Source organism: Molothrus aeneus, chromosome 24 (genome assembly GCF_037042795.1).
Source record: "Molothrus aeneus isolate 106 chromosome 24, BPBGC_Maene_1.0, whole genome shotgun sequence".
NCBI lineage: Eukaryota > Metazoa > Chordata > Aves > Passeriformes > Icteridae > Molothrus > Molothrus aeneus.
In genome coordinates this window covers 1,727,414-1,752,516 of record NC_089669.1, presented here as the reverse complement: position 1 = coordinate 1,752,516, position 25,103 = coordinate 1,727,414, and the positions used below count along the sequence as shown (strand labels likewise).

At 53.4% G+C, this 25,103-nt stretch overlaps 1 protein-coding gene across 2 annotated transcripts in view; it reads left to right on the top strand.

Annotated features, from left to right (window-relative positions):
* ANKS1A (ankyrin repeat and sterile alpha motif domain containing 1A) overlaps positions 1–24,492 on the top strand; it is a 73,938-nt gene extending 49,446 nt beyond the window's left edge. The window contains exons 13-24 of one of the 2 annotated variants that reach the window (XM_066565042.1): positions 2,411–2,517; positions 13,329–13,427; positions 13,763–13,915; positions 14,038–14,145; positions 15,894–16,058; positions 16,392–16,517; positions 16,629–16,700; positions 17,079–17,165; positions 17,519–17,656; positions 18,271–18,441; positions 19,607–19,704; positions 19,808–24,492. In XM_066565042.1, coding sequence (XP_066421139.1) covers positions 2,411–2,517; positions 13,329–13,427; positions 13,763–13,915; positions 14,038–14,145; positions 15,894–16,058; positions 16,392–16,517; positions 16,629–16,700; positions 17,079–17,165; positions 17,519–17,656; positions 18,271–18,441; positions 19,607–19,704; positions 19,808–19,820 — 1,337 coding nt within the window. In that variant the 3' untranslated portion in view covers positions 19,821–24,492. Of the gene's footprint in view, positions 1–2,410; positions 2,518–13,328; positions 13,428–13,762; positions 13,916–14,037; positions 14,146–15,893; positions 16,059–16,391; positions 16,518–16,628; positions 16,701–17,078; positions 17,166–17,518; positions 17,657–18,270; positions 18,442–19,606 lie in introns of both variants that reach the window. The other variant, XM_066565041.1, reaches the window with a different exon arrangement.
* The last annotated feature ends 611 nt before the right edge of the window (positions 24,493–25,103 follow it).

Genomic DNA, 25,103 nt, shown 5'->3' with positions numbered 1-25,103 from the left:
ATCCTTGTAACACACAAATATCAGGTGTATTTGGGGCATCTTCATTTTCAGCCTGGGATGTTTTAGGTGTCTGTTCTGTTTTTAAAGGAAACCCCTCCATTCCCTCCCTCCAAATAGTTCCCTCTTTTCTTTTTGTCATGACTTGAAAGGGTTTTGTAAACAGAAAACCTGCACTTGGTATCACTGTAGGTTTCCCTTTTGAAGACAGAAATGTATTTACAGGTGCATGAAAGGCTGAATAGAGTAAATAATTTTAAAAATTAAATTCAGGAGCTCTGAGGAAGGAGCTGCTGTGGTTTCATTCCCTCTGCCAATACCCCAACAGCTCCCAGGAATGCTGTGGTAGGCAGCAAGCACTTCCTCACCTCTCTCTTGATAAATTAATTCTGAGCCAGCCACAAATCACTTGGATCTGTCGGAGCAAACCTGTGACATCATTTTTTAAAACCCCCAAGCCATGTTGTCCATCATCGAGTAAATACTGAGGAGTCAGTGATTTCCACTGGAGAGTTCCGGAGCCGCTGCCTCCCTCCCGGCGGGTGGGAGCACTGGGAGGGGGGAGAGGATGAGGAGAAGGGAGGGACAGCGAGGGGCTCGCGGCTCAGACAAAGCCGCCGCCGCAGCCGGCGGAGTGCAGGGACCGGCGGGGGAAGGATAAAGGATGGAGGGGAGGATGGAGACCTGGCGAGAGGGAGCTCCTGGCACACAGTCCGGGCTGAGCTGCTCTCCCGGGGCATGGGCTGGCTCAGGGCAGGGAGGCAGAAGCCTTTTGTGATCTCGGCGCTGGAAGGACCGGCCGGCGCTCCCGAATACCGGCACGGGAGCAACCCCCGGGAGCAGAGAGCAGGAATTACCCCAGGGATCTGCAGGTGACACCGTGAGCTCTGCGTGTGCAGCATTGCAGCACAGTGGGGAGGGATGGCTGGAAGGTACCAAACTGCTTCAGCTGACCTGAAGGTTCAAAGGAAGCAAACGGGGGTCTCCTGATCATCCTTTTCTTTGCATCCATGCTGGAAACAGACGTGCCAGGGAGCCTGGAAATCTGCCTGTCTCGCACAGCAAATTCCCTGATGAAAAGGAGATCTCTGAACTTTTTTTTCGGTCATACTTAAGGTCTTGAGCTTTACTAGAGGAGAGTAACAAGTCACTGGACTCATCCCAGGGATGAGAGAAGGGAGAGTTCATCTGCCAGGGCTTCCATAGGTGTTGTGAGGAATCTCCTTTATCAGAGGCTGAGGGGGAGGTGCCAGGGCATGGCTCGGACTTGAGCTGCTGCAGGAAGAGGAGAGACTGTGCTTGCATTTGCTTTTTTCCTTTTGCTGTGGGCTCGGAAGCAGGGAACCGAAATGCCTCCTTCCTGCAGAGCTGCTCCCTGTCTGAGCGAGGGGCTCCGTGCGGCGGCTGCGCTCGGCTGAAGAAAATGAAGGAAGGGCAAATCCAGGTGCGTGCCCAACACCTGGCAGGACCAGCAGTGTTGGGTGAGAACCGTCCTGGCTGTGCTGTCACACGGTGCAGAGGTGGGGCTGGGCTCTCTGGGGCCAGCGTGCTGGAATGCCAAGAGGTCCGGGCAGCGTGCTGGAATGCCGAGCGATCGGATCGCTGGTAAATGACAGAGCCAGGGCTGCCAGACATGAGCCTGGGGTCCCCATAACACAGAAACGGCGAGACCAAGCCCCTGCCATGGTTTGCCTCTCTCAGGACTGCTGGAGAGGAAGAGCACAAGCCCTTCCTCTCCGCTGCTGCAGTCTGTGCTTCCTTTGTCTTGCGTGTCTTCCCGCGGCCAGCCGCTCTGCCTGGGCTCCTGCTGCTTTCCCGAGCATCCACCGTGTCCGAGCTGGCTCGGCTGCATGAAGCTGTTTCCTCTCAGGCTGCTCCGTGCTCCCTGCTGAGCCGGGGCTGTGTCCAGAGGTGTGTGGATGAGAGGACTGGCACAGCTCCGCTCCCTTCCCTCACACCTGCGACTGCCTGGGAATGCCTCGGGTGGAAGTTTGCTGCTCTCCTCCCGCCCCCTTCCGCTGAGCCGAGGAGTGGATCCGCATCCCCATGGGGTTGGGCTTCATGTGCTTGCCTGGCGAGGAACTCACGAGCCCTGACAGCAGTGCCTGTGATCTCAGCGCCCCAGCAGCGCCTCTGAATCTTTGCCCGGGCGAGGAGTTTCTTTTCTGAGTGTGAACTGCAGTGAGATTTGCACCCGGAGCCCGCCGAGGCAGCGCGAGCTCGTTGTCCATGCTCGGTGCACACAAGAGGAATTGTCAGCCCGCTGATTTGTTGTACTCTGAGCATAATTTTTTGAGTTTCTTTATGGTAATGACTATGATGTGGCAATGCCATCTGTCCTCCTCAGAGTGCCGCTGCTACCGCCTGAACGGTTTCTCGCTGTTCAAGCGGCTGCCGATTCCTCTCTCGTCAGGTTCGCGGATGCTGGAGCAGAGCGTCGGGGAGTGGCTGGAGTCCATCGGCCTGCAGCAGTACGAGAGCAAGCTGCTCCTGAATGGCTTTGATGATGTTCGCTTCCTGGTGAGTGCCCCCAGGGAGCCCGGCCTCTGGGGGATGCCTTGGCCAAAGCTTCCCACCTTGCTGATGCCCCGAGTGGGCACCGGGCAGAGCCGGGTTCTGCTGCTCACCAGGATGGTGTTGGGGGGTGTAGGAGGTTGGGCAGAAGGAATAGATGAAGGTTGTGTTGGTTTTTCACATTTAATTCAGGTGTTGTTGGTTTTCTCGCTAAAATTTTATTTCATCTGCCCGCTAAATCTTTACTGTGCAATTTACTCCAGAAATGGGAACTGAAATTCGCTGGTGTTTTGATGGAAGCCCTGAGCAGTCTGTGCTCTGGGCTGTGAAGGAGGCACAGACCTCTTGTTGGAATCGTACTTGCTCAGAGCATGCAGGCAGTATGTTAATGAGCTGTACCTAATTGCACTGACACTGTTGGCTCTGAAACCTAATGATGACGACATGGTAATGCTCAGGGTTGAGGGGTTTTAATAACCAGTGTCTAGAAACTTAAAGCAGCACGGTGTAGAAATCCAAGAATTTGTGTGGAGTGATGGATGAACTGCCAAGAGGGAAAATCTTGGTGCTGCAGGAGGGGTCCTCCCTGTATGGCTTAAAGAAATACTTTTGAATGTGGACTCTAAGTTTGGCAAGTAACAAAAAATGGATGTAAACCTTGGAAAAGTAATTTTGGCTAATGCAGCATCCTGCCTTGGAACAGGAACGGTGACATCTCTGCTTCTGGGGACAGTGCAGAGAGGTGACACCAGGAGGGTGTGAGCTGGGTGAGGGGGTTTGGGAGCACACAGTGGCCACCATTGGTGGGAAGGGTATGAGGGGCAGCTGGAGAGGGACAGGAAGCCAGGAAAGGGCATGGTTGGAAGCTCAAGGAAGGACACACCTGAGCAGCATCTGTTGGGCTGCTTAAAGGCAGGGTGTAATTATACTTTAAAAAATTACCTGGCCAGGAGGATAAGTGTTGTGGGGTCTATCCAGCTGTGCCTCCTGCTCTCCACAGCAAGCAGCCAGGCCCTTTGCTTTCCCTTCCCCTCAACGCTCCCCTCCAGGGCTGAGGTTTGCTGTGGTTTTCACCCCGTGTCCCACCCAGCCTGTCACAAACCCCAGTGGACTCTTGGCCAGGGATGTGTGAGGGTTCAGCATCCCTGTGTCTGCTGGGGCTGTTTGGAGATGTCACAACAAATTTAAATGAAATAACCTTGTAGATCCTCTTGGGATCCCCTGCTGAGGGATCTGTGATCATTGTGGGGTCGGTGGCAGCTCTCTCCCAGCAGCTGCAGATAAAACACCTTTCCCTTGCTTGCCCTGCTGTGATGGACCCCACTCATCTCAAAACTCCAGCAGCAGAGGTTCCTGTGTGTGTGTCCCTCTGTGTGGTGGTGTTGGGTACGTGGCAGGATTTGCTCTCTTCATGGCTGGATGTTTTTCTCCCCTGTCCAGTGCTGGATGGCTGCTCCCAGTGCAGCACTTGGCTGCTGCTGGATTCAGGGGATGGGACACTCATTTGCTCATTCCTCTTAAATTTAAAAGGTCAAATAATTTCTCAAAGATTTTGTGCAAAGCCCAGCTGATTTCCATTTTGCTGCTTATCTCCTTTCCTAGGGAGTTGACCCTGGCACCCGTGCCAACCCTGGCTTTAAATCCATTCATCCCAGCCCTGAGAACTTCAAGCTAATACATTAGCACAGCAGGAAAGTTGAATTATTTAGAATCTTTTCCCTCTGTGTTGTTCCTTGCCTTCAGCTTCTGGTGTTGAGGGAGCAAAACCTTCAGATGGAGCACAAGTGAGGAACAGGTAGTTAATTTGGTTCTAGTGGTGTTTTTGATGTTTTTGGATGAATTATTAAAACTGCTGTGAACACTGAAGCTGGGCAGAGCAGGGGCTCAGGACACCAAGCTCTGAGTGCTGGGCTGCCCAGTCCTCTTCTCTGCACAACCATTGCTTTATTGGCTGCCCATCCAGTCTCTAACAGAGAATATTCCAAACTGAGAGTGTTAATTTCCTGAAATTGAACAGTTTCTATGAAAGGATTAGTCCCTCTTAGGGCCTCACTGTGTTCAATATTTCAAAGTCCAAAGAACACTGGGTAATGCCTTGCAAATCACCAGGTGGGTTACAAGGTTAATTAAGTTTTAGTAGCCCAAACTAGGAAATTGGAGTCTTTTGATATGAAAAGTGTTTTCTGTGCAGGATTTTGCTTTGCATTGCTCCCTGCTCAGAGAGCTGCAGGGTGTTCTGGCGTGCCAGGATGGTCCCTTTGCTCTGGGGTCCCCAGGTGCTTTTGGGGGGCAAACCAGGAGCTTTGCAAGGGAAGAGTGTTCAGTGTGTAGAGATCGTGCAGCTACAGAGCAGGGCAGTGTCCTAAAAGAGCCCTTTAATTACTGAGGAAGATACTCAGCCTGTAGTAGATAACAACTCAGAGGAGGGTTAAAAACAGTCTGACAAAGCACCAGGTGCCTGGTGCTGTTCTTCACTGGAGAACCAGGGTTTAAAGTGCCCTGTTTACCCCCAGGGTGGGACAGGGTTTGTGAGAGACTCAGCCTGGGGGTGCTGGAGCCCTGGTGGCCTGTACTGCAGCTGGGTCTGCTTTCAGGAATTTCTGATTCCCTGGGTGTTTTCAGCTGGCTCCTGTGTTAATCTATGCCCCATGTCACAAGAGCCTTTACCCCCAGGTAGGGAAATGATTCATGAGCACACTGTGTGTAAAGGGAGTTTTAAAAGTGCTCTGTAAATATATTTGGCTTCTTAATTAGATGTTAATATAGGAAGGCAGAAACATGTGTTGTTTCCAAAAATAATAATTCTGTTATTTTCAGAACTCCAGGAACTGGGGATTAGGGGATTAGCTGTGCTCCAGCCACGTGCTGGCTGCCTCACTGGACAGGCTGCAGCTGGAGTGGGCAGCAGGGAGGGTCCTGCTCCTCTTGGGGTCTGCTGGCCAACAGCTGAGAGGGACTTGGGGACCCACAGCTCCTGCAGGTGACAGTGGGAGCCATGAGTGTCTCACAGGCTGTGCTGTGGAAGGAAAAGGTGCTCTGGAGCCTTCTCTCTGCTCCTGGCAACTCGAGCTCTGCATCTGGGACAAAGTTGGTCTTGATCAAGCACTGGCTTCACTCAGGGGTGGGTATTGCTGGCACAAGTCAGGAGGATTTTTGGAACATGGATGTGACGTGACATTGGAGTGCCTCGTCCCTCTGTGTGTTCCTGGGAAGGGACCAAAGTCTACACAGATCTTGGATTGTGTAATCTTTTGGCTTGGTTGAGGGAGAAAGAGGTGATAAAAGGTGAATTTAGGTAGCTTAGCTTTCCAAAACACTGGAGTTCTCTTCCCACCTCTGCATATTGGGCCACATCTCTGTGTCTGCAGGAATTTCTTTTATTCCCTTCAAGTTTCCTAGAGTAGCCACATTCTGTTTGTGGACAAGGCAGGGAAGAGGCTTTCCCTGTTATTCTGCCTCTCTCAAGCACAAACCCCCACTGTCCAAGACAGCAGCTTCTTTCCCTCACCCTCTACATTGCCACCAAGTGACCTTCATGGCCAGCACCACTGCCACGGAGCACTCAGACTGGGACACTCAGCTGCTGCTTTTCATATGGAGCTGGAACTGGGCAGCAGCCTGGGCAGGCAGCTGGGATTAGGAACAGCTCAAGTGGAGATAGTGCTTCCAATCCTCCTCCTCTGCTCTGCAGCCCGCTGGGATTCCTTCATCAGAGGGGAAAGTTTATTTGTGCGCTGGGCGAACACAACCGCGGCGAAGCTGCTGGCAGTGGCTGTGCTGTCCTTGACTTAGCAAAAATCCAGCTCTGCAAGTAGGATAAAACCCTCAGCAGCATTGCCTGCCAAATGTGAACAGCTCCAGTGAACCAGGAGTGCCCAGCCCACCACCCAGGAGGAGCAGCACTGCTGCCTCCCACGTGGAGGAACGCGGCCCCGTGGCGTGCGCCGAGTTCCAGGAGCCCCATTGCCTCATCCCTCACCAGAGGAGGGGAATGAAAGGTCAGATCACAAAACTGCAGCACTGAGTGAAAAGTGTCATCCAGAAAAGTGCACAATAAATGGACTTAATTGTCCTTGGCGGGCAATGAGCTGGGAGAGAAGGAAAAATGTCACAGGAATCACAGGAATATGGACCAAGAGGGATTCTGCTGCTCCTGGAGCTTGGCCCCATCATGTCTGCTGTGCTCACCAGTGCATCTGCCACAGATGCCCCTTTTGGGAAGTCCAAAATGCACAGGAAATTGATTTTGGGATGCCCAGTGCATTCCTGGTCCCTGCAGCAAGCAGAGATTAACCCAGGGAAACAGCAGGCTGGACTGTGCCTGTCTGGAGAGGGGAAGGACGTGGCCACTGTAATGAGAAGGAATTGCAATAACTGATGGCGGAATTCCTCCACAGAAGTGGGAAGGAAATGCCATTACCTGTTCCCTCACACGGTGTTTTGTGATCCCACAGATCCCATAAATGTATCTGAGATGCTTGCAAAAGCTTTTCCCTTCCCTGGAGGGTGGGATCTTGCTGCTGCCCCACAGCTTCCCCTGGGCTGACATCTGAGAAGGGCAAACCCCGCGTGCTCTGGCAGTGGTACCAGTGTTCTGGAGTTGAACTTCTTATTCAGTTCAAAGATATTTTGATTCACAAACGAGCAGGTAAAAGAGAACATAAACTATTTTTATGGGTTTTTTTTTTTTATTGTTCAAGCCTGGATTCCCATGGAGTGTGTGGAAAGCAGCTAATGCTGATTCAATGAGACAGCGTCAGAAAGGGAAATCTGTTCTCAGTGTGTAGTGCCCTGGGCTCCTCTGGGGGATTTTATTTATTTTTTTATAATTGGGGAGAAGTGGTAGAAAAATGATGGTGGTGGAAGAATGGGGTGTCTGCAAATAATTTAGAGTACTGACATTAATGTGATTCAATGCAATTCAGGGCCATGTTAGATTGGCCTGTGGTGTTATTCACTAACAGAACAGCCTTTCCTTCCCTTCTCCTCTCTGTGTGTGCAGGCTAAACCAGGATAAATGTGGAGTTGAGGCCTTGGCTCAGGTTGGCTCACCTTGGCTGCGGTGTGAGCTGAGCTCGGTGCCTCTCGTGCCTTCCCAGGCCACATCTGACAAAGCCAGGTCTCCTTTGCTCTTCATATCCTGGGATTTGGGTGTGGGCTGACATCTGCACAATCCTCATTCTCACCTGGTACCTGTCGTGCTGCAGCACTGGCATCTCCTGTGTCCTCAGTCACTCAGCTCTGCCTGATCCAGTTCTGAATGGCCCAGCTTGGCACGCAGCTGCTGGTCCCCTGGGCAGCAGCCAGGCTTTGGACATGCTCTGGGAATGTGTCTGCCCCTGAGCTTTTTTCTATTTTCATATAGAACTTGTCATTTTATAGTAGCCATTTGGGGAAAGCTGCTCTGACACATTCCAGTAGCTGTTTGCACCCAGGAATGATCTGTGAGGAGCCACCAGAGACCCCTGATGGGGTTTTACTGCATCTGCTCTTGTTGAAACACAGCAAGAATGTGGCCTGACCACACCTGGTGCAGGGATGCAGAGTCAGGTGAGCTCTGTGTAGCCCATGCCTGGGCTGTGTCAGGCTGGAACTGGAGCAAACTCTCCTCAGCTGGGCAGAAGCTCTGGGTGGCTGTTTCTGGATTTGGTCACTGCTGTCAGCCCCCAGGAACATGTGCCAGTGTCCCCAGACTGACTGTGCAGCACTAAATGAGTCCCTAAGAGGGGAGTTGGACCCTGGGGTCAGGGTCTCTGCCAAGCCCCAAGTGGGAATCACTTCCTTCAATTAAATGAATTTTGTTTGACATCTCCCCAGTGGGTTCTGGCTGGTCCTTGGGAGGTTCCCAAGGACTGTGCTTTGTCCACCATGGTAGGGGTGTTTGGGTTGTCTCTGCAAGAGAATGGTGAGAGCAGAGGCATGCAGGGATCTGGGGTTGAAGGAAGTTTGAGGATCTTGGGAAATGGCAGAGCTGTTCCAAAGCTCCGTGGATAATAGGAATGGACTCCATGGGAAGCTGAGAGGTTGGAGTGGATTTTGAGGAGCAAAGTGGGTGGACCAGAACTGGCAATTTAGAGGATACTTATGTTTGATTCATTAGTAGCTCCAGGCCCCATAAACATTAAAAAAAAAACATTAAAGTTGCAGTTAATTTTTTTTTCTCTCAATAAAATTGCCTGAACTTGACAACCATGACCGATTCCCTCTGTTGCCATTGTCACGCTGCCAGTCTGCATGGGGAAGAAAATTAAAAATGAAGTGGCTGTGTGCTAATCTCAGATTTATTGTAGGGTTTTGTGTATGAGCCCCTTTCCCTGCTGATGCTCTGTGAAGAGCTGGGGCCAAACAGATCCTGTCCCCTGCTTTCCACTCAAGTACCCCAGACTGCAGATGCCTTTAAGGGAAGGCACCAAACTCCACGGATCACAAACACAGATTTGTATGACCAAATGGGGTCCCCCTGCTCTGAGATCTGGGTGTGCCCAGCTGTGAGCTGGACCTTTCTCCATCTCTGCCAAAAGCAGAGCAATAGCAGTGACAGCAGAATCTTCAACAAGATGCAAATTGTCTCGAATGCACTGAGGGGAAAAAGAAAATGAGCTTTGTGTGCACTTTGTATGCACAGGGAGCTTTCATCTGTCTCTCTGCTTGGGGTGTCTGCAGGAGCCTTTGGAGTCTGGGAGTGCTGTGTTTGGGTTTTGCATCTGTTGCTTTCTGGAGCAGCCCTGTCCTGGTGCCATCCTGGTGCCATCCTGCCCGTGCAGGGTGTGCTCACAGCAGCGCTGCCCTCGGGTCCCTGTGCTGCCAGCCCAGCCAGAGTCCTGCAGGGAGCACTCGCTGCCCCAGGCCCTTCCTTAGCTGGAACAGGAGCATGGATGGATGCCAGGCTCTGGGGAGGAAGCAGCATCTGAAAATTGGGTATTTAAGTGCCTGCAGAGTGTCCTGCTGGAGGAGGAATCTGGCAGATTTCAGCAGCGCTGCCTTTGGCTCAGTCACTTTGGGGTCACCTCGGTAGCAGGAGGGGACGCTGCCTTCTGCCAGATAACCTCTGACTGTTTTTTCTTCCTTTAATGAGAAACCTGGAGCCTCACAGGCTGTTTAACTACAGTGCAGGCACTGAGGTGTGACCAAAGCCAGCCCTTTTTCCAAGAACTCGTGTCTCTGCAGGCAGGTCAGCTGCACCAGCATCCCACAGGGCTCCCAGTGGGGACAGGGGTCACTGGCAGATCCCTGCCCTCCTTTGGGCTGGTGTGGAGGGCAGGGACAGGGGTCAGGAGTCCCCTCATGGTGGTGGCTATTGGTGCCTCTCCAGGGAGGGGGCTCAGAGGAAGCTGAAGGCCAGGCTGGGGGATGAAGGGCCCTCTGCCTGCCTGGCAGCCAGTCTGTGCCAGCTGGGAGCCAGGGTGGGACTCAGCGTACCTAGCTCCAAGTGTCTGACTGGGCTGATGCTTCAGCTCTTTGAGCAGCCAGAGTTCATCTGCCCCAGGTAATGCATTTCACCTTCCCTGGCTGACCCAGGTGGGGCTGGTTCCTGACAGAGCACGTGGTGAGATGTTGGGGTGGAGGAGCTGTTGGGTGTCCCTCACTGCCCCCAAATGTGGGTGACAGGGAGAGCTCTGGCCCAGGCCAGCCCTGAGCCTCCTTGGCTCTGCTCAGCCCCACGGAGCTGGGGCACCCAGGAGGAACATGCAAGGTAAAAGCACTTGTCACAAGGAATGAAATCAGAAAAAAGTCTTTTTAGATTGTAATTGGCATCTCTGAGGCTGCTGCTGGAGGCTCCTGGAGGACTGGGCTGATGGCAGAGCACATCCTGGAGCCCTGCTCTCCTCACTGAGCCCGTCCTCAGAGGACCTGGGGAGGGGCTGGTGGGAGCTGGGGCTGCCCTGTGCCCTCAGAGGGGCACTGGGAGGTGGCATCTGCTGCCCTGTGGCCAGCACCAAAGGGAACCTTTGGCTCAAACCCCTGCAGAGCAGCTCTGCTCCTTGGCTCTTGCCTGAGGCTGTGTTGAGTGCAGACAGGTTTAAAGTCTGGCTCCTCTATGTGGCTGGCAAAGGTTAAAAGATCTCCAGTGTCTTTGTATTTAATTCTCTCTTTTAGTGGCAGATTATTGTTTTGCATGGGAGTTGAAATCCAGATGGGTTTGAAGGACATTTCTCCTGCACCAGGGGCTGGAATGATTTGTTCAGAGCTGCTATGCTTTGTCTATCCTTGTTAAGTACCCAGAGAATACAGACTGCCACTGAGGGAATTTCATGTGACACATAAAAATAAGGAGTGCAGGGGAAAGCTGTAGGCTTCACAGTGTTTAACTACCTTCTATCCTTGCTACAGAGCAAGCAATTTTCTTTGAATTTGAGATGCCAAAGGTGGGAGGACACCTACTGCCCTGCCTTGGGGCTGGCACTGGTGCCCTGTGGGAGAGTGAGAGCCACCAGCTCTGTGCTGCTCATGTGGGATCGTGGCCATGCCAAAGGGATTAGTACCAAAAAGGGCTCAACACTGGGAAGTGAGCATGAGTGAAAGTGTAAATAGGATCAGCAAGTTTGTGTAGTTTTTATACATGAAAATTACTCATTGCCATTGTCACAGCTCATTTGGCTGCTGACTGTTCCTGCTGTCCTGGTGGCACCAAGGGCAGGGCTGGCTGTGAGCTCTGCCCTTGCCAGCATCTTCCTGCACTGCCCCAACTTCAGCCCTGGCTCTCTGCAGGGGGATGGAGCCACACAGCACCGAGATGGGCAGGTCAAGGGAGCAGAGCAGGCCCAGGCACTGGGCACTGCAGATTCCAGGTACCTGAGGTGTGCCATGCTGTGGGCACTTCAGTCCCTCCCTGTTCCTCCCCCTCACAGGGCAGTAATACTTTGCTTTCCAAAGCTGTGAGAGAAATCCCATCACTTGCTCTGGCCCTCTTTGTCCATTTGAAAAAGCCCTTTCCAAGCCATCTCTCTTTGGGAGATGAATTCCTCACACACATCCTGCCAGGTGAGGTGTCTGTCAGGGGAGTTAATCCCCACTAATCCCTTCCCTCCTCCCCAGAGCCGAGCACACATCCCCTGCTGTTACAGGAATGCACATTAAATGTGGCTCTTCGGCTTAAAATTCATGAACAAGAAAGGGGAGGGGATGTCTCCATCTTTCTGGTGGGATCTGCTGCCCACCAGCCAGAGGTCACTGCCCTGGCAGCAGCAGCTCCTCCTGTTAATCACTGGGAGTTTGTTCCCAGTCCAAGAGTTGTAGCTTGTGCACCAAATGGGCAGCCTGGAGCTTTCAGCAGCAACCTGCCTGTTCTTACTCACTGATTTTGTGCACTTGAGGGGTGCACAGAACAGTTCATGTGCTGTGGTTCCATCAGGTGAGCCCCTGGTGTCCCTTGGCCTCGCTCACAGGCTCTGGGGTGCAGGGCAGAGGGGTCTGGCCATGGTCTGCTGTGCACAGGGGCTCTGGGGCAGTGGCAGAAGCTCTTCCCAGCACAGTGGCCCCGACTGGCACAGTCTGTGAACTGGCCTTTGGGGGAAAACACGGAATGAACCCCTCCCCATTGGCTGCAGAGCCATTTAGCACTGACTCTTCTGTTGTTTAAACAACTCTCAGACAAATAAATGCCTTTGTGCCGTGTCTGTCAGCTCAGGCTCTGCTCTCCTGGAATGAAGTGTGTGGGATCTGAGCTGCCAGGGGAGGTGGAGGCAGAGGAGCCCCATCAGGGGGTGTTGAGGGCTCTGCCTCCTGCCACCCACTGCTCATTTGCTGTTTGCTAAATGCCTAGGCTGGGCTGCAGAGAGATCTCTGGGGATCTCTTATCTCTGCTGTTAATTCCTCTGTGGCCGAGGGAAGGGCAGCTCCTGGGTGGGGAGCCATGTGCCACGCTGCTCTGCTGTCACCACACCTGCCATGGAAATGGCAGGAGGAGCAGAGCAGCTGCTGGCATGGCCAGGAGCAAGGACACGCTCGGGAGGAGGCTGCTCTAGGGCAGCTGCATTTAAAGCAGGTAGCACTCAGCAAAGCACACGTGCTGAAATCCTACAAAAACATGGATGGGAAGGGGCAGGAAACCCTTGCTGCCCTTTATGGAGGGTGCCTGGCAATCTCACCTGCCCTCACCTTCCCTGAGGCCGGCCTTAATTGGGTTTCTCTTATAAAACCAAAATGTGGAGCAGGGAAGCGCTGTCGGCACACACCTGCTGGGACTCTCTGGGGAGCAGAGGGAGGCAGGGCCAGGGAGGGGGTCTGGGCTGGAGCTGAAACCCTCAGTCACACAGCAGCATGGCTCTGCCAGGCGTGGGAGACGTGTCCTGCTGAGCTCTGCCCAGGTAGGAGGGCAGGGAAGCAGATTGTGACAGAGGCTTTTAAAGAGGGATGGAGTCTGTGTGCTTCTGCTCTGCAGGGGGAAGGGGGGAAGTAAATGGGCTTTCAGCACAGTGTGGGGAGGTTGAGCAGAACCCAGAGCCCCTGCTCGGGCATGGAGGGGGCTGGGGTTTGCCTGGGCGCTGTTACAGGATGTTTAAAGCCTCTGTGTGTGAATCCCACGGGAGGTGGCTGTAAGCCATGCCCCGGGGCTAAGGGCTGGAAGCAGCTCCCAGAGCAGAGAGGGGAGGGCAGCACCCCGTGCTCTGCCCCTCTGTGTGCCCAAGGTCGGTACATGGGGCAGAGCTCCCAGCCTTGGAAGCCTTCCTTATCCTCCTCCTCCTCCTCCTCCTGCTGCTGCCAGGACGTGCTGGAGCTCAAGTCAGGAGGGTGCCCTAACTGTGTGATGTCCATTCACACAGCTGTGTGGCTCCTGCTGTCCCCTGCGCCCACGTCACTCCCTGCTGTCCCCACAGGGCTGTAATGTCATGGAGGACCAGGACCTTCGGGATATCGGGATCGGGGACCCGCAGCACCGCCGGAAGCTGCTCCAGGCTGCTCGCTCCCTCCCCAAGGTCAGCACACGAGGATGGGCACTGCCAGGCATGGCTGCGAGCACAGGGGAAACAACAGCCAGACCCTGCATCTCCAGGGCTGAGGGAAGGGTCTGGGGAATAGCAGGGAGGAGGAGGAGGAGGAGTATACTGCTCTTCCAGGCTGTGTGGATGGTGGTAGCTCCATGCTGGGACTGCTCCTCCTGCCAGTCTTGATCCCAAGCACATTCTTTGTACAGTGCTTTTGGTACTGGCTAGTGGAGATAGTGATGGCCTGTAAACTGATTTTCATTGACCCCATATCCCTTGGGATCCCAGCTCCTGCAGCTTTTAACACCTTGCTTGTGCTTTCACAGTTGAAACCCCTGGGCTGTGATGGGAATAGCCAGCCATCAGTTCCTGCATGGCTCGACTCCCTGGGGCTGCAGGATTACATCCAGTCCTTCCTCTCGAGTGGCTACAGCTCTATCGACACTGTGAAAAACCTCTGGGAGCTGGAGATAGTGAACGTGAGTGTGGCCCCTCTCCTGCCAGGGCAGCAAGCTCCTGCCCTGTTCCGTGGGGGTGGCACTTGCCCCAAGTCTCTCAGAGTAGTTCTGTGCCCCGTGGTGACCCTGATCTCTCCCTGCAGGTGCTGAAAGTGAACCTGCTGGGCCATCGGAAGAGGATCATTGCCTCGCTGGCAGACAGACCCTACGAGGAGCCACCAGCCAAACCACCACGGTTCTCACAGCTGAGAGTGAGTCCCTGCTCGTGGCTCCCTGCCTGCTTCATGTGTCAGTGCTGGGAGAAGCCTTGCCATGGCCAGTGGTGTCCATACAGCTGCTCACCTCATCCTCTCCAGCCACCCAGGCAGCAAATACATGTGCAGGGGCAACCTTGCAGTGAGTGGGGCGAGATAATTCCAGCCCTTGCAGGTCAGCCTCTGGATGCTGACCCCATGGGAAAGGTCAGGCTGCCCCTTGGGATCAGGTGTCTGCCCTGAAGGGGTGCAGGGTGCCACTCCCACCTCTGCCCTGCACAGAAGGGAGCTCTGAGCCCACTTTGTTGCCCTTGTTTCCTGGTCAGAGATGTGGGAGCTTTCAGCAGGCAGCAGTGACCCAGCCCAGCTGGAGAGGGGCTGCAGCTGGGACTTGGTGTTTGATTGCACCCTTGGGATCCAGAGCCCTCTCCCTGGCTTGGCTGGGCTGCTGAGACTCTTGCTCTCACTGCCAAATAACACTCAACAGGATGTGTGGATGTTGATTTTTGCTGCAGGAGTGGCAGCATTTGGCTGTCAGGCCCTTGTTACGGGGTTTGGCTGGGAGGGAAGCATCACATTCCCTGTTCTTCCTGAAAACTGGCTTTTGAGAGCTGAGTTTGGCAGAAGCTGCAGGGCTCAGAGCAACCCTGAGCTCAGGAATGGGGTAGCATGTCGTGCTGCCTCCTCCCAGAGATTGCTAATCAGCTTCCTGGAGCAGGAATTGGAGTGATTAGAGTTTACCCAACCTGAACATCTGGTCCTTGCCCTGCTGCAGAGCTCTGCCCTCTTGGATTCCCAAGCCTTTCCAACCCAAACAGCCTCAGCTGAAGCGAGCTGGGCTGCTGTGTTTGCTGACACGGGGATCCTTTAGGAGCTGGGTTCAAGTGTGAGAACACAGAGAGCTCACACTGGTGCTGCACTGGGAGGGTGCCCAGTACAGACCCACTGCCGTGTGCCAGGCAGCAGGAGCCCGGGAGGGACCAGCAGCCAAGGAAGGATCTGCACCGTGGGCAGCAGCAGGGCTGGGACAGGGAGAGGCTGCTCCGGTGCGGCTCAGCTGATTGAGATGCTGCCCGGGGAGGGAGAATGGGCCATTTGCAGCATTTCCTGGCTCTGCAGCTGGTGAGCTCCAGGCTGGCTGCGGCGCGGGGGGCGGGCGGACGTCAATGGCAAATCAAGCGAGTGCTTTGAATGGGACTAATGCGGCCGCAGCTGTGCCGAGGCTCTGGCCGTGCCTGCGGGCCCCGGGCGCGCTCTGGCGGCGGCTCCCGGCGCTCCTCGGCTGGGGTGGCTGATCATCATCACCCTCGGGTGCTCAGCTTAGTGCGTTAGGGGAGCCCAGCCCTCTGGAATCACCTTGCCCCCAGCCCAGCGTGTCCCTGCCCTCCTGGGATAAGCTCTCAGAGGCAGAGGCACACTGGGGGCACAAGGGGCTGAGTACATGGCTGAAACCATCCTGGAGCATGCTGGGCACAAAGGGTTGAGTAAATGGCTGAAACCATCCTGGGGCACGCTGGGCACAAAGGGCTGAGTGCATGGCTGAAACCACCACCATCCTGGAGCAAATCAGGTGTCTCATGCAGAAGGTAAAGGGTGGGATTGGCACTGAGGCAGGAGCCCCCAGAGCAGGAGCTGACCCCGTTAGTCCATTCAATGCACCCTGTGTTGGGCAATGTAGAGGGAGTGATGGGGGCACAACACAGCCCAAGCTGACTGGGACCCTTTGTGGCATTTGCTCCTTCCAGTGCCAGGATTTGATGTCCCAGACGTCCTCTCCCCTGAGCCAGAACGACTCCTGCACGGGCAGATCTGCTGATCTCCTGCTGCCCTCCGGGGACACTGCCAAGAGGCAGCACGATCGTGGCACTGAGCTTGCTCCCTACCCCAGAGCTGAGCGCTACAAAGCACAGGTTAGTGGGTGCTTTTGTGTGTCCTGGGGGCCCTCTGCACAGGCTCCCCCATCTCTGGAGCCAGGGAGAAGGGAGGGTGAGGCAAGGAGGGAGCTGGTCAGGCTCAGCTTCCCTCAGACATTCGAGTCAGCAGCTTCTTTATACCTCAGTTTCACCTCAAAAATGGATGGCTCACACTTCCACCAGCACTGGCACCTTAACCCCACGTGCTGCCTCCACCCAGCTCCTGGGGGGATTTGGCCATTGCCAACCTCAATTCCCTCAGCTCAAAGAGCCCCCGTGAGAGCTGATCCAACCCATTTTGGCTTCACATCCACGCTTGTTGCCCTGCAGGAGGACCGGCGGGAGTCCAGGCTCACCCTGCGCCCCCCCAGCCTGGCAGCCCCCTATGCCCCTGTTCAAAACTGGCAGCACCAGCCCGAGAAGCTCATCTTCGAGTCCTGCGGGTACGAGGCCAACGTAAGTGGCTTTTGGTTTGTGGGGAGGTGAGGATGAGGAGCTCTGGGCTCTCAGGGCACTGTCATTGCCTTGGGAGTGGCAGGATTTAACATCTCTCCCTCCTTCACACAGTACTTGGGCTCCATGTTGATCAAAGACCTCCGAGGGACAGAGTCTACCCAGGACGCCTGTGCCAAGATGAGGGTAGGGAGACCCTGGGGCTGGGGGCTTCACTTGCAGCCTGTGGGGGATGATGTGGGCTGGGGAGGGGGGACTTCAGTGGTTCCCCAAACCCTGTCCACCGAACAGGCAGTGCCCCTGTTTCTGGTGAACTGCCCCTTCCCAGCATTGTTCCCAGTACCCAGAGTGCCTGGGAGAGTGGGTGTTTTCACTGGGGAAGTGGTGGCTGGGTTCTCTTCAGGTCCTTGTCTCTTCCCCTCTGCTTCCACCAGGAGCTAACTTTCCTCCTCCTGGTCCTAGATCCCCAAAGCTTCCTGTACAGGCCTGGGGGTTTCTCTGGGGTGGGGGTAAAGAGGGAGCATCCATTCACAGTTGGTCACTTGAATATTCTCATTTCTGAAGAAATCCACGGAGCACATGAAGAAGATCCCAACCATAATCCTGTCTATCACATACAAAGGGGTGAAGTTCATCGATGCCTCCAACAAGGTGAGCTGCAGATGCCTCAAAGTTGGTGTCTAGAGGGACACAGCCTGCAATCCCCCAGCCTGGGGGCTGCAGGTCATTTTTTGTACCTCCAAAAGCCACAGCTAGTCCTGGGGAGCTTCTGGGGCTGGGGGAGAATACCGAGGTGGTGATGATCACCTGAGTGCCAAAGGCTTGGCAGACTGGCAGCTTGTGGACCACGCTGCCATTTATTCCTGCCATGGGAAGGAGCTGGGACTGGTCTGGCTGGGAGACCCTCCCTTCCCTGTCCCCAGGACACCCTCCACAGCCACTGTTTGCAGGGTGTATTTGCCATCCCCACAAGGGTGACGGGTGCTTGTGGTTGACCCCGGCAGAATGTCATAGCTGAGCACGAGATCCGGAACATCTCCTGTGCTGCCCAGGACCCTGAGGATCTCTGCACTTTTGCCTACATCACCAAGGACCTGCAGACCAGCCATCACTACTGCCATGTCTTCAGCACTGTGGATGTGGTGAGTGCATTGTCATGTTACATCTCCTGGTCCTTCACAGCCCATTTGTTTCATCCCTCAGCTTTATTGGCTACTTACAGACTGCTCCTTTCCAGGGTTCCTTCACCCATTTTTACCATAGTCTTGGTTCCAAATGCCTGTCCTTTGGACCTCTGTGGACAAAGAGAATATTTGTCTGGTTTCATTACTGCCGTCTCCAGCGCTGAATAAAGCAGGGCAGGAGCTTTCCCTCCTGGGGAATGTGCCATGCACAAACCCCTAACATGCTCTCAATTATGTTCAGCATAATGGGCTGATTTAACAACTCAGAGAAGGTAGAAGTGTGATTTGCTTTTATACTTGGGCAGAATCAAAATTGCACAAGACTTTTGGGCTATTTTTCTTTATGCTGCTGAACTGCAGTACTGGTGGGGCTTTACAGGTGGGCAGGAGACCCTGGGGGAGACATCGTGGTCCCAGCTCCCCCACATCTGGAGCTCAGTGGCTTTGCCAGAGACACAGCAGGATGTGACCTGCTGATGGGAAGGTCTGTGATCCCATAGCAGCTTCTGAGCGCAAGGGGGACTGTGTACAGGGTGATCTGACAGCTTTGTGTTCTCTGTGTTCTCTCCAAGAACCTGACGTACGAGATCATCCTCACGTTGGGGCAGGCATTCGAGGTCGCCTACCAGCTCGCCCTGCAAGCCCAGAGAGCAAAACCTCTGGGTGCTGGAGCAGGAGAAATGATTGAAACAAAATCTTCCAAACCGGTGCCTAAACCACGAGCAGGCATGAGGAAATCCGCGGTACGTGGAGCGACCTGCTGGGCTGAGCTGGGGGTTCTGGTGGGCACCACACCCCTACACCTCCCCTGGGTGGTGGGGGGAGCCCAGACAGGGTCCAGGTGCCTGTCCTGCTGCTGGCACTGCAGGTCTGTACCTGTGTCACTTCTGCTGTGTGGGGCTGGGGCTTCTCCTGGTAGCAGAAGGGCAGGCAGAGGTGGAAATAGCCCAGGTGGGATGGGGCTTTAGTGCCCTGCTGGGTCCAGCAGAAGCTTCTGCAAACCCTGCAGAGCTGCAGTGAGATACGTAGTGAGCTGCAGTATGGGATTCCCCATAGCCAAAACCAGCCAAGACTGGAGCTGCTGAGGAGCAGGGACTGCTGCACAAGCCACTGCCTTCCTTTAATGTCTCCTTTTGTCTGTGTTCTGCTTGCTCCCCCCGCTCAGGTGCCGCTCCCTCCCGACACCCGCTGTTGTTACTGTCACACCTGTACAACTCACCGCCCCTCCTACCTGCCGCTGCAGTCTGTTAGTCCTGGAGCGAAGGTCTTTACCCTTCTTCCTGCCATCCTCCATCCCAAACCGACCCGGGCTGCCTCCCCACTTCCTCTATCTCCTGCTGTGCCCCTGTGTCCTGCCTCGTTGTTGTTCATCCCCATGTTCATTTTGGCCCACGCCAGGGGTTTGGATGAACCCCAGGGATCCGCTGCTCCCTCCCGCCCCTGCTGATGCAGTGTGGCAGCTCTCAGCTAACCCTGCTGCTCCTGCTGGGGTGCTAACTTCCCCGTGGCACCCTGATTTAGCAGGACAAGAGGAATGAGCCATGCTTGGTCAGGAGGGTGAATCACGTGGGAGCTCACCTGCCAGGAGCTGTCTCCCTCCGTCCCATTTCTGTAGCGCTCCGTTTTTCATGCTTGTTTGAGATGAGCAAAGCTGTCGCTGATGGTGACAGGGACTCACAGCCTAATGCAGGGAGTCATCTTGGGGTGCTGGGTTGAGACTGACGTGGCCAGACACGTTTTAGCTGTGAAGGACTCAAATGCCTCCCCCAGCAAGAGCTGCTTCCTTGCACACGTGCACATTTTTGGGACGGGCAATAGGCAGGCAGGCACTCTGTGCTTTGAGTCCCCGCTCGTTCTGTCCCAGAAGCACGGGTGTCCTAAGATGCCCTTTCTCTCCTTATTTTCTAGCTGGATCCTCCTGAAGTGGACCAAGACTCCCAGTCTCATGCCAGTGTCTCCTGGGTCGTGGACCCCAAGCAGGACTCCAAGCGGACCCTCAGCACTAAGTATGAGACCACTATCTTCTAAAGCAACCGCCCGCGTCCGCCCCGTCTAACCGTGCCTTTGCGATCTGATCTGTCTGCTCTTCTAAACTCCCTCTTCCTCCAGCTGCTCGCCCTGAGCCCGCCTAGGCACCACGTCCAAGGCAGCAGCACTTAGGAGACTGTAGACTAAACCGGCTTTTGTACCTGCTGAACACTGTGAATCTCCTTTCTCGGAAACAAGGGTAACGCTGTAGCTGCCCGCCAGGCGGGAGGAGCAGAGAGGGCAGGCTGGCAGTCGGAGATGTGGATCCAGGAAAGCCGCCCACCGTTTTCACGTCTTCCCCCCTCGCTCTGGCACTGTGAATCCCTGGGGCAATGTGATACTCCCCAGGCCTTTTTTTTTTTTTTTCTATCTCACCTTGTCTTTGGACTGATGGAGACCTCTTGTCTCTACGGTGCACACACTCCCTCCTCCTAGATCCTCCTCTTCCCGACTGAGCCACGGCTGTGTACTGTTCAGTGAACTCACCTCTCCTTCCTGCCAGTCGAACCGACACTAACCACTGTGATGCTCTCTGCAAATAACACACGGGCACTTCCATTTCCTCACGGCCACCCTTGCCCGCAGTGCAGAACTTGCTCTGGGTGGTGGGGGAGCGTTGGTTTGGGCCAGGTGTGATCGTTCCCACTGTGAGCTCTGTCCCCTCTGAACATGAGGGGGGGTTTGGTTGCATGCATTTCAGTCCTTTGTAGGTTGTTCTTTCTCTCATAGTCCTCGTGTTTACACTCACCAGACTTCTCGTGAGAGCTGGGTGTAGTTCTCACGTGGCAGCCTGTGGTTAAGCTTCCAAAGGCACATGTTGTTGTTAGCCCCGGGCTGGGGAGGGGAGGTGTCAGCTGGGCACCACAAGCAGCATCAATGGGGAGAGGTCAGGGAGCAGCCCTGGGTTATTTGCCCCTGGTGTTAGGACCCAGTAGTAGCTTGTCTGAGTTTTGCTGTGGCTTTGGAGCTGCTGCCTCAGATCTTCCATTTCCCCTCAACTGCAAAGAAATCTGATGTTTTAAAGTCCTTATTTTAGCTCTTTCTCAGGAATGAGTTTGATCTCCCAAGTCATTTGTGACTTAATGGCAAACTGACCTCAAACTGAGGGCTCAGCCAGTGGGAACCCAGTGAGAGGACTAAAAGTAAAAATGTTGTCTTAAAGCAAAAAAATCTAAGGAAAGCTGTCTAGCACATACATGTAATGTGCCATAGAGTCCCTGACACAGAGTCAGCACTGCCCAGGGCCTGCAGTGCCACCCTGCCAGCCCAGGCCTTGTGGACAGCAGAACATTGCTGTGCCTGAGGTCCTCCAGGAGGTTGGGTTTGGGTTCCATCAGCACTTTTCCAAGTTCTAAGAGTGCCCTGAAGGTTTCTGTGTCCCTTTAAGAGAAACTCACTCCCTGGTGTGGGTGGCAGAGCAGTTTCTATGTGTAGGTGTTCAGCTGCCACACATTCCCCCAGTGTCAGAGGCTCTGAGCTCTTCGCCTCCCCCTGCTCTCAGCTGGGAAGGGCAGGTCCCTCCGCACCCCCTAAATCCGGGTCAGGAGAGCATGTGCCTTTCTTAGGGTGACCAAACCCAGCAGGGATCACAGGCAGCCCTTCCCAAACCAAACCACTGCCGCTCTGTGTCCGTACCCTGACGGTTTTTGTGTCCCATCTCCAGGCCGTTCGCCCGGCCTTTCCCAGCACGTGTTTTTGTGTGACTCGGAAATTCATTCCATTATCTTCCTTTCTGTTTGCCTCTGCGAAGCTGAGCTCCGGGCAGCCGTCTCCTACCACGGGATGTAGTACTGGGGCAGAGACCTGGGACGCAGTGGCCTCCTGACATGAAGATCATCTCCCTCTGGCACGGGTGGCTGCCTCAGAGTGGGTGCGTGGCTGCTCGGTGAGGGCTGCCAGAGCACAGGGGGGAAGGGACCCAGGCTCCGCCGAGGAAAGCTGCTCATCTCCTTTCCTAGCAAAGGAAAACTCCAGACTCGGAGGCCAAGAGCGATGTCGCCTTTCCTAGTTTGAGACAAAAAACGTCTTTCGACCCGTTTGTTTTTTAACAAAGAGACACAGAGCAAATCCGGTTCACGGTTTCAATGTAGCGCTGCAGCCTTTCGGTGAGGAAAAAAAAAAAAAGAAAACCAACAGATTTTTATTTGCTGAGAATCCTGCAGTCGGGTGAGGAGCACGATAGAAAGTCTTAGCAGGGGCGTGGTGTGCACATTTCTGATGGTACTTACTCTGCTTCAGCTCTGGGTGAGCAGGAGAGAACGCCAAATCCTGGAGATCGCTTTCTCCTGTGTGAGAACCCGGCAGGGTAAGTCTGCATCCTGTTCTCCAAGCCACTCCGCGCTTTTGTAGCAAATGGAAGTAACTTGAGGAAGAGAATCTGCGAAGGATCTTTCACCCCAGATCAGCTGTGGCCAACACCCCTGATGGTACAAAGCTTCCTTACCCCCCGAACTGTCGTGTTGCAATACTTGACATTTCTATGGCAAGGACCCCATTTCTTCCCATTTCCGCACTGAATTCCTGGGGACGACCCCTGCTCCAGCCTCTGTGCACCTGTCTTGTTTTTAAATGCAGTTATGCCCTGAAGGGTTGCGGTTTTTTTAAGTATATTCAATTGTGATTTAGCACTTTTTTGATACTAGCTCATTATTTAATTAGCGCAACCATTTCAGAAGATGAACAAATAAGGAGTTAAATTTTGGGCATTACACTGAAACAGTCCATCCCCAAGGACAAACCACATCAGCCTGAGGGTGGCTTGGCCCTGTCTGAGCCCAGTGTCCCCAAAGACACCACCTCAAAGGTGTTGTGTGCTTGCTTTTATTCTGAATTCCAGAGCGTTTCACAGTGGTTTGGGCTGTGACTGACGTGTTTTCAGACTGTTCCCCTCTGGGGAGAATGTCAAAATGGTTGTGATTTGAATTCTTCAGATGCAGAATGCAGCGCAGTGCGTCTGTCGTGATCTCATCAGGCCCTGTCGGGGCTGTGGGACCTGCTGCTGCACGAGAACCCTGTGCCCAATAATTCCTGTTTAACTCCACTTGCTGCTGTATTGTCAGGATTTCCTTTAGTCTCTCTCACCAGTGAGGCTGGGAGGGAAGTGAACCATAATCCCAAGGGCACAGACCTGTAAAGGATTGGGAAGGGGGAGTGGAGATTTTGGGTTAAGTCAATGAATTTAGGAAACTTAACATTCCTTGTTATGCACATGTTGCAATTCATACTGGTGTAAGTGTAAATATTTGGTGTGTTGGCAACAAGTCTTTGGTGAGATTGCAAATTGAACCTCTGCTTGGGAGGAGGGACACCTTTCCTTTCTGACACGTGAGCTTTTTTGGAGGTTGGCTTGGAGGTAACGTGGTGATGAAGACTCCAATCTTCAGGCACTGGGCTCGGTGACCCTGGTGGTCCATTCCAGCCCCACGTGTAAACCTGTGGTTGTCTTTAGTGATCCATTCTTTAGCCAGGCACTCCCTTTCTCACCTTTCTCACAGAGCAGTTGTTTTGGCAGTTCAGTGTGGTAGGGTCTCAGTGCTGGAGACTGACCCTTGGCTGTGCCAGTCGTTGGCTCCTGGCCACCCTCACCCACCCACTGTGCAGTATTCGGGCTCTTCCTCCCTGCAGGGTTTTGTGCTATCTGGAGGAAACTGCCCCAGATTTCTGGTGCTGAACATGACATTGCATCCAACTGCATCTGCTGTATTACCTGCCCGGGAGGAGCTGGGGTTCTTCTGTTCCTCTCTTTAAAGACAGATTGTGTTTCACAGACTTTGGTTTGTGGGCTGAGCCCTCACTCACGGCTGGCAAACAGAGTTGCCAAGTTTTGTCTTTCTTTTTATAGGAGGGGATGATTTTTTTTTTTCAAATTGAAGATGCTTTATCCTTTTTTAATTTTGTGTTTACAAAGAAAAAAAAAAAAAAACAGCACTAACCTTAGCTGTTCAACTGACTTTAAACTGCTTTGGGATTTTTCTTTTTAGAAGAAATTATGCAACTTTTTTGGGGTACACGCCTGTCCCCCCTCCCAGGGAGAAGATGCAGCACCTTCCAGGCTGTACCTTCAGTGAAGTCTGTACCTTCAGGAGGCTGCTGAGACACAGAGCAGATGCCAAAAAGCCCCGAACACGTCCCATTCTGTGTGCAGCTGAGGTGGAGCCAATGCTTTAATGCTCCTTCCACCCACCTCAGAAGTTTCCAGCAGCAGCAGCAGCAGCAGCATTTCCCTGGCTCTGCTCAGATCCTGTTTTGGAGCTGGCACAGCGCTCACAACGCTGCCGTGTTGGAAAGGTCTCCCTTTTAGATCTCTCATTGGAATTACCTTAAATTTGATTTCCCAAAAGAAAAGTACCTGTGCTGTTCTCGCTAAGTCAACCCAGCTCAGACATTTTTCTTACCCACAGAAGAATAACCTGGGATTCCCTGACAGGGCAGAGACAGTCGAGTTCAGTTTGCAATGTGGACATTTTTGCTAATTGTGATGTATGGCAGTGGGGCTGATTTGTAATACAAATGTTATTTAATCTGTCTGTATTTTGATACTTGAATTTCCTTTTATTTCCTGTATATACAATTGTTAATCTGTTCAAATTTGTCTGAATTTTAAACATCTTGTGGTACCAAACATAACCAATCTGTGCAACAACATAGACTGACCTCACTACAACAAGGCGAGATTGTAAATATTCCTGGGCTTCCAGCAGTCGTTTTGTTGTTTTCATAATTGTACAACTTAGAACAGACCGAATTAATAAACAACCTTAGACACACGTGTGTGCTCCTGTGTGTGGCCCCAGTGTTGTGCCCAAGTCCTGCTGGGGTCTGTGTCAAAGCAGGGCAGTTCTCATCCTGCAGGCACTGCCTGGGGGTTTGGGAGCTTTGCTTGAAGCTGCTTTTTCTGCAGTCAGTCATAATGACCCAAACATTGAATATTATTATTTTGGGTCTAATTTATGCGTAAAATCACATCCAAATGTTCTGTTAAAGACAGCACGAAGGTCTGCAGCCATTGTGGGTGTATCCTACACGTGATGGAGGATTAGAAAGGCACATTTTTACCCCTACTAAAGTACATCTGCAAGGATTGTGTCCCTGGGGGCTGTCATGTCCTGGGGATAGCCACTGAAATGTTTTTTTGCAGCACAGCAACGAGTGGTTCCTGTGACACCAGTACCCATTTGGGCAGCCATGGTTCAGAACATTTACCCAGCAAAGACCTGGGGCTTGCCAGGAACTAGGACATTTGAGTATGTAAAATTAGAGCAAGAAATCCAGACATTTAAATACAGGTTAAAGTTCAGATTTTCGTGTCAAGTAAAATCTGACTGATGTGAAATGCTAAATACACCAGGGATTGTTAAATTTATACCATATGTTCCAT